Raw genomic sequence first — 12,523 nt, 5'->3', positions numbered from 1 at the left:
AACGCCTGCATAAACACACAACGTCAAATAAGCTGCAGTTTGATTTGATCACATCAGTAATACACTGTTTATACCCTATCATTGACAATCTATCTATTTGTGTAAACTTGTTCCCACTGATTTACAAAGTGTCGGAGTTGATGAAGCCGTATTCTAATAATTAAGCCTGGTGCACTGTGAGAATGTGAATTGAGACACCCCGAATGACTGACCAAGTGTGGATGAGTGCTAGTTTTATTAACTTAGAGGAGAAGAGGGTTTTGAAAAAAACACTTAACACATTTCCCTTACAGTAAATGTCAGTTACTTTAAGCAGAGTCAGGATGCTTTTATTCTGGAAGTATCACCTGCAGCCAAACATTACTGATGAATAGACAATAGTTGTTGTCTATTAATAGAGGATCCCTCACACATTTAGGCTAGTGTCATATAAGTGCATTGCTTTATCCCATTGTTATAAGTTCATAAAGATTTCTTTTATCTAAAATAATATATATAAAGATTGAATTTAGTCATAACAATCTTTGCTGATTAGTCTTAAAAGTGTTGCTGTCCCAGGGCCCCAGGTGCTCCCGAGCCTGCTGCGAGTTTGTGCAGAGCATCCCAGGGTCTCCCCCCGGCTGCAGTGCCTCAGCCTGCTCCCGTCAAATTGGAGGAGAATTGGGTCTGCAGCGAGGGCGTCTCGCTCCACCAAGCCCCTCACCTCTGGCATCTCTTTGTTTTCGTCACGACCCAGAGGTTTTTTAGGTTGGAATGACGATAGATAGGTTAACTGAAATATTTCTTCAATGCTTTAGCTACCTTTTTATGCAGCATTTGCAATTCTTTATGTAGAAAATAAAATGATGGAAGTGTGTAAAAGTAGACTTAACATAAACTACATTCTTATTGATATAGAATGATGCCAGCTTTTTAGGGTTTGTCAGGATTTTGGATGTGATGTGGACACAGAAGACATAAACAAAGTTGATTTAAAACAACTAAAATTGATGTTAGGAGAGTGTGAAATATTTTCATTATATGATGAAACCTGGTGAAATTACTTCCAGGTGTCAGGAGGAAGAAAGAAAGAATTAAAGAACATTTGATTAATCGGCGCATTAGGGGAAGGTCAACGTCAGCTTGGAGCCAAATAATTCATCGGGAGGAGAGCTGACAGGAGCTGAGAGGCTTGAGAACGTTTTCAGCCAAAATGTGCACGGATACACACTCCAAGGTCCATTGACATTGCAAGAGCCTCCCTGCTTCTTATTTTAAACAAGATGCATTCAGTGGAGTTCCCTGATGGTCAGTTATCTCACACCATCATCTTGGGTTTGGAAATCACGGAAAAGTAAGCTGCGTATGCCATACAGCATGTGTTTTAATAATGTTAGATAATACATTACAATAATGGCAGATACCATTTGCACCCGGGTGACTACACTGAAAAAACTGTAACGTTGACTTTAATTAAATGTACTAGGTCAACAAACTACACATAATTGTATAAGGTAAGTTGGTAGCAATACTATAAAGTTTAAATTATAAATATTAGGTTCAACTTCATATTAATGATTTCAACTAACCTAATACAGTTATGTGTAAATAGCTGAACACCTGTCGTGTAGCTATTTTCTCCCGGGTGCAAATACACACTCCATAATGTTTATTTAAGTGGGGCTTTGCAGCTATGGAAGTTTCACACTTACAGCATCCAAACACGTTCCCTGGAGAGCATCACAGTATCCATAATGGTATGTGTCTATTTTCATAGATTTCTACAGTCAGTCTATTATTTGGAATAGAATCAGAGAATGTGTGTGAGCCTGTCAGTGTGTTTTCTGTGTGGTAAAATGATAGAATAAATCACAACTACAGACAACACAGTCACATACACAAAAGGCAGATCAATGAGCATTAGGACAAACTGCTACAGTTGTGCTTGTCATAACATTAGACCCAATCTTATTGATCTGTGGTTGTGTGTGTCAGTGTGTAGTATACTATGTGTGTGTTTGTGAGAGCAGAACTCTCAGTGATCACTCTCAATTTACTATTCTCAACATCTCTCTTTTTCCCCGTAAATAGTCATTGGATTTTCTTCATGTGTCCCCTCATTCTCTCTCAGACAGCCTCATGCTTCTTTCTTTCTATTTACACATTACATCAAATACAGACAAACACCGTCACACCCCATGTTTCTGTCTCTGTGCCCGTCGCTCTCCTTCTTCCTGTTTGGCCATTAGTTATTATGCCAATCTGAGACCCACACACACTGCATGGAGAAAGCAGTTGGTAAAAGGTCAGGCTGTGTAGTGTGATGACAGCATCATTAGTCAGAAGTCAGACAAAGAGTCAGACAGCCAAACCCCCCAAGCTGTTTGGACCAGATAGACCTCTATTATTTTTCCCACAATGTTGCTGCCACATCACTGTGGGCATCGAGAGTCAGATACAGGTCAGTCAGTCAGGGGTGAGACACTTCACTTTTTAAGTTCATCTTAACCTACGGCATGTGAAGAAACATGAAAAACAACAATCCACACTAAGCTCTGTTTCTTCTGTAAATCATATTAGAAAATACCTGCTTATGGCATGAATGACTTCACCCACTTGTCGCGGTTTGAATCCATGTATGTCCAGATTGCCATTAATTCATCATTTTATTTTGTTAGATACTCCTGAAATCGTGAAATTATAAGAAGCAAGTCCATTTCTAAGGTATGTCCAAAACATGTTTACAAGATCACAGTGACATTTCATTTTGAATACTAATCAGTTCATACTTAAGACTAAGACAGAGATATTGCATTCACAATATTGGGCTGGTTGGAAAAATAATTGTGGTACTGCGAAATCCACATACATGTAGTTCTTAAAACATATTGGACATAATCGTAGATGAAATGAATTAATGTTAAATGTCCCTTTTGTGTGCTGGTATGTATTTTGTTTCTTGAAAATACATACCTTTACCAGTTTAAAAAACCACAACACCATTTCCTTTCAGAAGCAAGAAAAACAGACAGCAAAGCTCTCTAAGAACGACAGTGTGAAGGAGAGGGAAAGAAGTTAGTCTCAAGTGACCTTTGACCTTGCCCTTACCCGCTCAATACCCCCAGAACCAAGTTTAGCACAAAGAAGGATCCGATGATGATTAAGGTGACAAAATACACCCAGGGCCAACTGTAACCTACTGCGTCATTCACCTGGTGGAGAGACGGAGGCGTGGGACACAGGAGGGGAGACAAAGGAGGAATGCAAGGGAGAAGGGTGTGAGGAGACAGGTAAAGATGGAGGGAGGAAAAGAAGCCGAGTAGAGAGCAGTAAGGGAGGTTAGGAGGGAAGGGAGGAGGGGCAGAGGGAAGGGGTTAGATCCTCAGTGAAATTTCCCAACAGATGGAACTGTATCCTTCTGCAGGATCCCTGCTGGGATAATGCATTTATAGTATTTGTCAGAGTCACTTCTGCCACATGGCAGCGTATCTGACCGGCTGTATTCAATTTTAAACACCATCAGGTGAGGGCATGTAAGGGAAGGTTACAAGCTTACATCCCTCGAAAAGAGTTCATTTAAAACCCTGTGAAGAGAAGGCATTTTAGACACTTGAAGACAGTGCAGCAAGACTCCCATGGATTAGACATTATGACTGTCATCATGACAGCTTATTCTCTCTTGATGCAAAAAAAAGAATGAATTTTATTATAAAAAGCCACAAAAAAAAGAGTCTTAGATTTAATTTAAAAAAGCTTTCATTTTTAAATCAAATTTGAGGTGTAAAATATTAAAATGATTATTATTGCTATTATTTAATTGATATTGTTATGGCGGTTATAGTTATCCTGCTGACTTTAACTCAAATGTACCTAAGAACCATAGTCCCTATTTAGTGCAGGCTTCCATCCTATAATTTCCATTTTTAATGCCATGTTTCCTTTCAGACTTCACTCTGTCCTCAGAAAAACCTTTTTTGCCTGTTGTGATTTCCCTGTTGTGCAAGCTTTTTTAAGTTCCATCTCTATAGCTGACCTGAGGGATGAATTATTAATACCCCAGTGTGTCCCTACAGGCCGGGTGGTGCTTGTACTAAAACAGTGTGACTTGGCAGAGCGGGGTAAAACTGCACCCAGCCACTGGAGCAGCATTTAGTGAAACAAAACATACACACGCATCCATACAAATACACACACGCTGCACATACACAAACAATGTAAGCAGATGCTGATAAGCACATGAGACAAACATGTGTGACGATAACCAATACATGCAAACAAACATGGCGGATCTGTTTATGCAGTCATCTCATTAAGGAGGAAAATGGGTATCTTAAAACTGAGCCTTGGAAAAAAAAACTGCTCAGAAGAAGAGTCCAGCAAGTGCTTGTGTGTGAATGTGTCTCTCTGTAAGGCTTCTGACAAAGGACTGAGTGAAGCTGGAGAGAGCTGGAGATTGTGCTCAGTTCAGTCAGTTCATCTTTCCTGGACTGTAGAGGATTAAGATCTTTACAAGAAGAGATCTAGCTCTACTTGTACTGGAAGACTGCTGATGTGAGACTGCCTGAATCCCCTTTCTCTAATTTGCATTTGATGGTTTCAATTGAATGTACCAAATAATCTCCAAATCAATGCTAATAAGACTACTTGGATATTAAGCTGTACCTAAATATTTGGGATGGAATGTTCACCTATATAGCCCACCTTGACTCTTTAGCCAAGTGTTGCAACTCTTGTATAAATCCCTTCAGTGTGTAGTAGTCTCCCATTGAAATGGTGATGACAGGGATTACAGTATTAAAGGCTGTAGCATGTTCAGTTTACAGCATTGGATTCTGGATTCATACAGCAGTTGAACTACCCAGCTTATTACTACTATGGTCTCCAAAGAAGGATATTATATATAATCCAAATGTTAAGAGAGTAGAGTTTATGTGACATTATATTTAGAAGAAAATCATGTGTTACCTTAAATAATACTGTCAACTTCAACTAATAACACAAATAATCATAATAACCATAATAATGCCCAATAAGTGGTGTGCTTTTATAGTGGATAACCATGAAATATTTCCATTCTATTCCACTATTTAGTGGTTCAATGGATCCTCCAATTCAATCACAAATTGCACTTCAAATGTCTGTTCCAGGGAGTCTTGTTGCATGGTCAATAATCACATATTAAACACTGTGCACCGTACACCCTCATCACAAACAACTCACATACAGACATTTGTACACACATGAGCACAGCACAACCTCTTACCCGCTCAACACCCCCAGAACAAGATTGAGAACGAAAAAGGAGCCGAAGATGACGAGAGAGACAAAATAGACCCATGGCAGCTCATAGCCCATAGCATCCTGCATCTGAGAGACGAGAGACATGGGAGAGAAACAGAAGGAGAAGAGAGCGGTTAACAGGGAGAAGGTGGTGGAAGAAGGGCAATGGGGAGGGAAGGAAGAGAGGGGTGAGGACAATGGGTAAGGTACATAGAGAGAACGAATGAGAGGGGGCAGTAGAGGTAAAGGAGAGAAAGTGTGTAAGAGAAGGAATCAAGGTAGGAAAAGATGATAGGAAGGAAAAAGGAAAGAGCAGTGCATGTTAAAAAGAGCAGTAGGAAGATATGGCCAAGCAGGAGTGGCAGTGTTGTGTGATAAAGTGTGTGTATACACCCTGGTGTCTGGTGTTAGAGAGCACAGGCTGGACCAACTACAATCAAGCAGATACTAAACAACACTTAACAGCTTTTGTAACTCAATAACAATCCTGAGCCCTATCTTGGAGAGGTGGATTGCCCTTAATTGACAATGAGTGTTAATGCTATACATGTGTCCATAAAAACAATGACACACTGTTATAAGTGATCTACTGCATGTGTATCAATTAAATAAATGAAGGGGCTGTCACATGGACACATGTTGAACAGAACGAGACAACAGAAGAAACAAGGGTTGCTATGACAGCAGATGTTGGATGTCATTAATCTATAGTCCTGAAAATGTGAGACAATGAAAACTACGGAAACGCATGGCCCAACACAAGAAAAGGTTTGGTGTTTTCCCATAATCATACAGACTCCGGACAAATAGGTCCCATTCATTATCAAGGAAGCTGGATTCCCAAGCGCTCTAAAAATGAATTGTATGATTAGCACAGTGTGTGTGTGTGTGTGTGTGTGTGTGTGTGTGTGTGTGTGTGTGTGTGTGTGTGTGTGTGTGTGTGTGTGTGACGTGTGTGTGTGTGTGTGTGTTTGTGTGTGTGTGTGTGTGTGTGTGTGTGTGTGTGTGTGTGTGTGTGTGTGTGTGTGTGTGTGTGTGTGAACACAGGAAGTGGCAGCAGACAGGGCAGTTACAGCAGGGGTGTAGAGTAAGCTCTCTGCTCCGTGTGTAAACATACACACAGAAAAGGGACTTGCACACACACACACACACACCCCACACGCACGCACCCACCCACACACACACACACACACACACACACACACACACACACACACACACACACACACACACACACACAGACACACACACACACACACACAGACTACCAAAACATTCTGAGATAAGTAACAAAACAGACATAGCTAAAAAAAAAACTTTCCCAGATCTTACCAGTGTAACACATTATTCAATTGCAAATGAATTTCTTTAGAGATGTACTAATCTAATACATAATTGTATCCTTTAATATTGCGATGGCTAGCCCCACCTTGTCCCTCTTACGATATGTATTATTTTCATCACAGAGCTTAAAATCAGTTTCTCTGAAAGCTAAATCACTAGTGATCTTACAGAAACCTAGGATGTCATTCACCACATGTTAACAAAGGTTTGAAGGTATTTTAAAACTCTATTGACAATATGAACAAATGTTTTCTGATCAGGTGCATCCTAATTTGACATATTTTTGATTATTTTGTAAGACGTTCATACTTACCAAAACACACATAGCAAGCAGAAACGTGTATCTTCTGGCTAGAATCCTACTTAGGATTAGTACATCATGTGAAAACTCTAGATACTGGATAAGAATCGTTCTTTGTGAAGTGGACTTATTATTCATTGATCGAGTTCGAAAAGAGTCCTTTAGGATAACGGAAACAAAATACGGTGCTTTACGTGTTGTTAAATAACATTCTGAGATAACATCATTATTTCAATTTCAGAGAAAGTTATGCTGAGCTCTGTGACCTCAATATAATCATCACACATTAGAAGTGCAAATTGAGGCTACCAAATGAATGGAAATTAGCACAATGTTATTGCCCACTGGACATTTGGTTATATAGAGTTGTTTTCACAATCCTAAAAGACAGTATTCATCTGTAACACTCGCAGTGAGACAGCATTTAGAGAAAAGAGCTTTGAAATGATAAAACATTTGAACTTTCTGCTAGCAATTGATCAACGTTGAAGCTAGGTGAGTGAACATTTATTAAAGAGTATGAACATTTTATTTAAAACACTTTTAACATTAATAGCTCCCTTTTAAAAGTCTGCGTGCAGCTATATCACTGCATCATGTTCCGTTTCACATTGTAATGTATTATATTTAATATCACAATATAAATATATCTACAACTGTACCAAATTGTTTAAAGATAATTCTATATAAGATCTAAGGAAAACAGACTGCAAACTGGTTGTAATGAGGCTTTAAAATGTACATACTCAGCGGGTGGACATCAGCAGGGTGGGGATTCAAGAGATTATTTTTTATAACATTGTTGCTCTGATTGTAAATTGAAACTGTGCCTTACAAATGTCATCTTATTTTTATTATTTTTATCCTTGTGTGAACTCTATCCGGACTGTGCTGTATTTCACTGTGTTGCTGCAATAGGTCTGCATTTCCCTAAGAAGATCAATGAAGGTCTATCTTATATTATTTTATCTTATAACGACTTGATATGGGCAATTGTTGAAAATCTCTTTCAAAGTTGACATATTGCCAATCAGCAACATCATAGTGACATATTGACTAATGTTACAAAGGATGTTTTTGAGCCTGATGTTACACATGGCTTATGGTATAACAGCGATTATGTTACACATGGTAGTAGTGGCAACATCACATACAAAATATAAATATCTTAAATATAATAAAAACACCAATTATTGGGACATCAATAAATAATAATCTGGGTGTAGAGCCAAACCTCCAGGACTGAATAAAATGCTAAGAAATCCAGCACATGTGGAGTCAGATGGAACCCTCCTGAACATTGATTAACAGGACAGACTAATCCTTTGGTTTATTTAGCTGGACAGGGCTGCTGCCTGCTTCTGCCCATTCACTGAGGGAGGGACAGTTTGTGTGTGTTCATACGCCTCGCTGGCTGGCTGGCTGGCTGGCTTTATGTGTGTGTGTGTTTTCACTTGAATCAAGATTCAGGATTCTGCACACGTTCCAAATGAATCGGCGCCTTCAATTACACAGTGTATTGTCGGAATCGATTTATCCCGAGATATGAGCTAACATGCTCACAAACGCAATGTGTGCGTGTCTTATTGTGTTCATACCTGCCTTCATAGCTGAAGTGTTATTTTTGATATCAATTTTTCAAAAGCCCTGCATTGATGTAACAGATACAGTACAGTGATAACACACACTGAGCAGATGGTACTCTCTTCACACACACACACACACACACACACACACACACACACACACACACACACACACACACACACACACACACACAGACACACACACACACACACACACACACACACACACACATACACACACACACACACACACACACACACACACACACACACACACACACACACACACACACACACACACACACACACACACACACACACACACACACACACACACACACACACACACACACACACACACACACACAGACACTGTTGTGGTGTCCGTCTCACCCAGTACAGCACTTCCGTCCAGCCCTCCATGGTTATACACTGGAACACCGTCAACATTGCGAAGGCAAAGTTGTCAAAGTTAGTGATGCCGTCGTTCGGGCCCTCCCACCCCACCTTACAGTGGGTTCCATTGTGCATACAATTTCGACCGTAAGCTCCCTCAGGCGCACATGGTGCCGGCTTTTTTTCCGTAAAGGTGCCTGTGACAAAAGACATAAGAGGAAGAGAAAGACGGTTATTATAATGGAAATGTAAAGAGTAATTCAGTTCTTTGTAAACTTGTTCAACAGACTGAAGGGTGCCACTGTGACCATTGTCAGGCAAATGATCATACAGATGTTTCATGTTATAATTAACATGGCTTATGTCCCTTTGTTTCCCATTTGGTAGGCTGTAATGTCAGTCACTTCGTTGCCTGTCCCCCTTTGTTCCCTGTTTCTCAAATGTATTGAACTGGTGATCACAGTTTGACAGCTATAGGCCTACAGCTTTCATGCTTAAAACATCAACAACCTACTGTATAACAGGGCCTATATACAGAATGCAGCTATTCAACACTCATTCTTGTTTAAGAATATGAGCATGACTACATGCTCATATTCTTAATGCGGGTGCGGGTGCGGAGGCGATTCACAATCAGACCAGCTGTAGAGAAGACCCTCTCAGCTGGAACGGAGGTTGCGGGTATAGCAAGGTATAGTATGTATACAGTGGGGCAAAAAAGTATTTAGTCAGCCACCAATTGTGCAAGTTCTCCCACTTAAAAAGTTGAGAGAGGCCTGTAATTTTAATCCTAGGTATACCTCAACTATGAGAGACAAAATGAGAAAAATCCAGAAAATCACATTGTCTGATTGTAAAGAATTTATTTGCAAATTATGGTGGAAAATAAGTATTTGGTCACCTACAAACAAACAAGATTTCTGGCTCCCACAGATCTGTAACTTCTTCTTTAAGAGCCTCCTCTGTCCTCCACTTGTTAACTGTATTAATGGCACCTGTTTGAACTCGTTATCAGTATAAAAGACACCTGTCCACAACCTCAAACAGTCACACTCCAAACTCCACTATTGCCAAGACCAAAGAGCTGTCAAAGGACACCAGAAACAAAATTGTAGACCTGCACCAGGCTGGGAAGACTGAATCTGCAATAGGTAAGCAGCTTGGTGTGAAGAAATCAACTGTGGGAGCAATTATTAGAAAATGGAAAACATACAAGACCACTGATAATCTCCCTCGATCTGGGCCTCCACGCAAGATCTCACCCCGTGGGGTCAAAATGATCACAAGAACGGTGAGCAAAAATCCCAGAACCACACGGGGGGACCTAGTCAATGACCTGCAGAGAGCTGGGACCAAAGTAACAAAGGCTACCATCAGTAACACACTATGCCGCCAGGGACTCAAATCCTGCAGTGCCAGACGTGTCCCCCTGCTTAAGCCAGTATATGTCCAGGCCCGTCTGAAGGTTGCTAGAGAGCATTTAGGTGATCCAAAAGAGGATTGGGAGACTGTCATATGGTCAGATGAAACCAAAATAGAACTTTTAGGTGTAGGTGACTCAACTAGACGTGTTTGGAGGAGAAAGAATGCTGAGTTGAATCCAAAGAACACCATACCTACTGTGAAACATGGGGGTGGAAACATCATGCTTTGGGACTGTTTTTCTGCAAAGGGACCAGGACGACTGATCCGTGTAAAGGAAAGAATGAATGGGGCCATGTATCGTGAGATTTTGAGTGACAACCTCCTTCCATCAGCAAGGGCATTGAAGATGAACTGTGGCTGGGTCTTTCAGCATGACAATGATCCCAAACACACCGCCCGGGCAACGAAGGAGTGGCTTCTTAAGAAGCATTTCAAGGTCCTGGAGTGGCCCAGCCAGTCTCCAGATCTCAACCCCATAGAAAATCTTTGGAGGGAGTTGAAAGTCTGTGTTGCCCAGCGACAGCCCCAAAACATCACTGCTCTAGAGGAGCTCTGCATGGAGGAATGGGCCAAAATACCAGCAACAGTGTGTGAAAACCTTGTGAAGACTTACAGAACATTGCCAACAAAGGGTATATAACAAAGTATTGAGATGAACTTTTGTTATTGACCAAATATTTATTTTCCACCATAATTTCCAAATAAATTCTTTAAAAATCAGACAATGTGATTTTCTGGATTTATTTTTTTTCTCATTCTGTCTCTCATAGTTGAGGTATACCTAGGATGAAAATTACAGGCCTCTCTCATCTTTTTAAGTGGGAGAACTTGCACAATTGGTGGCTGACTAAATAATTTGTTGCCCCACTGTATATAAGTTTAATTTGACATAGTTTGCACTCAACACCGTACTCACTAACCTGGTAGAAATATTTCCACACATTACTGCTTTTTGACGCCATGGCTGTTGTTTAGGACTCTCCGTTAGAGTGTACCTGAATAATTATTCAAATACCTGAATAATTATTCGAAAACCTGAATCATTTTGAATATATTAATTGTTCCCATCCCTATATTGTACCATCAACTTTTTATACAAATCTTCTACAGTAATATCGTTGCTCATCTTTTGTACTGATGACTCCTCAGTGAGGGTCTCATGCCCCCTCACTTGTTGGAAGTGATCCAACCGTAAGTCACCTCACACTATGCAATAAACCAAGAGGGAGTATAAAATAACTCCCGCTTTGCAATTCTACTAAATCTTTCAAGGTAATCTAGAAATAATTTATCTAAAAGAAAAAAAAACAATATTTCCTTGAAAAGGGGTTAAACAAGGACACAGTGGACTGTAGAGCAGCCATAACAAGGATCAATGTGAAAAAGTGTGTTGCTAATTGTACAAAACAAGCCCCCCAGAGTGATGTATAGGATATCACAGTATTCCACCAGCACTAACCCAGGCAAAGCTAATGCCTCTCATGGGACCTATAACATCACCAGAGCAACACTTAAGTCCATGTATACCTAGGGACCTTTACTGAAAATGTTTTTCATCGTTTATGGCAGCTGCTGTTTCAATTACCACCCAAATTATTCATACTCTCTCTGCTTTGATGGCATATAGGTTGTGTCTAAATGATGTGCTTTATTTGAGTTTGAAAGATTTGTGGCGTTACGTTTGCACTCTTGGGTTGAAATGTGAATATATGCTATCTGAAGCGTGCTTTCACACAGTTGAGTATTCGCTTCAAATCGTATTTGTCCATTCAGGTGCGGTATGAGAGTGTATGTGTTTGACCATGCATGTTTGTATTTGAATCTGTGCATCAGTGCGCAATCGTCTATATATTCTCTCCCTGTGCCCCTCAGTCTCCGGTGTGTATGCGTGTGTGTACCATAGGTGTGTACCTGTTTGCTCATGAGCGCAGGTCTTGTGCATCTTGCCCATGAAGAGCTCCAGGCCGATGATGGCATAGATGATGATGACGAAGAGGACCAGCAGGGCGATGTGGAGCAGAGGAACCATGGCTTTGATTATGGAGTTCAACACTACCTGCAAACCTGTAGCACGCACGCACACACACACACACACACACACACACACACACACACACACACACACACACACACACACACACACACACACACACACACACACACACACACACACACACACACACACACACACACACACACACACACACACACA

The 12,523-nt window shown here is 40.5% G+C and overlaps 1 protein-coding gene across 29 annotated transcripts in view; it reads right to left on the bottom strand.

Annotated features, from left to right (window-relative positions):
* cacna1c (calcium channel, voltage-dependent, L type, alpha 1C subunit) overlaps nucleotides 1–12,523 on the bottom strand; it is a 213,472-nt gene that overhangs the window by 55,408 nt on the left and 145,541 nt on the right. For 27 of the 29 annotated variants that reach the window (XM_079653915.1, XM_079653914.1, XM_079653922.1 and 24 more), the window contains exons 6-8: nucleotides 12,223–12,375; nucleotides 8,884–9,083; nucleotides 5,243–5,346 (exon numbers count right to left, since the gene is read on the bottom strand). In XM_079653915.1, the coding sequence (XP_079510041.1) occupies nucleotides 5,243–5,346; nucleotides 8,884–9,083; nucleotides 12,223–12,375 (457 nt within the window). Of the gene's footprint in view, nucleotides 1–3,087; nucleotides 3,192–5,242; nucleotides 5,347–8,883; nucleotides 9,084–12,222; nucleotides 12,376–12,523 lie in introns of all 29 variants that reach the window. The other 2 variants (XM_079653918.1, XM_079653917.1) reach the window with 1 other exon arrangement.

This window comes from Notothenia rossii (assembly GCF_949606895.1).
Source record: "Notothenia rossii genome assembly, chromosome: 10".
Taxonomy (NCBI): Eukaryota; Metazoa; Chordata; class Actinopteri; order Perciformes; family Nototheniidae; genus Notothenia; species Notothenia rossii.
This window is presented reverse-complemented; position numbering and strand designations above follow the sequence as displayed.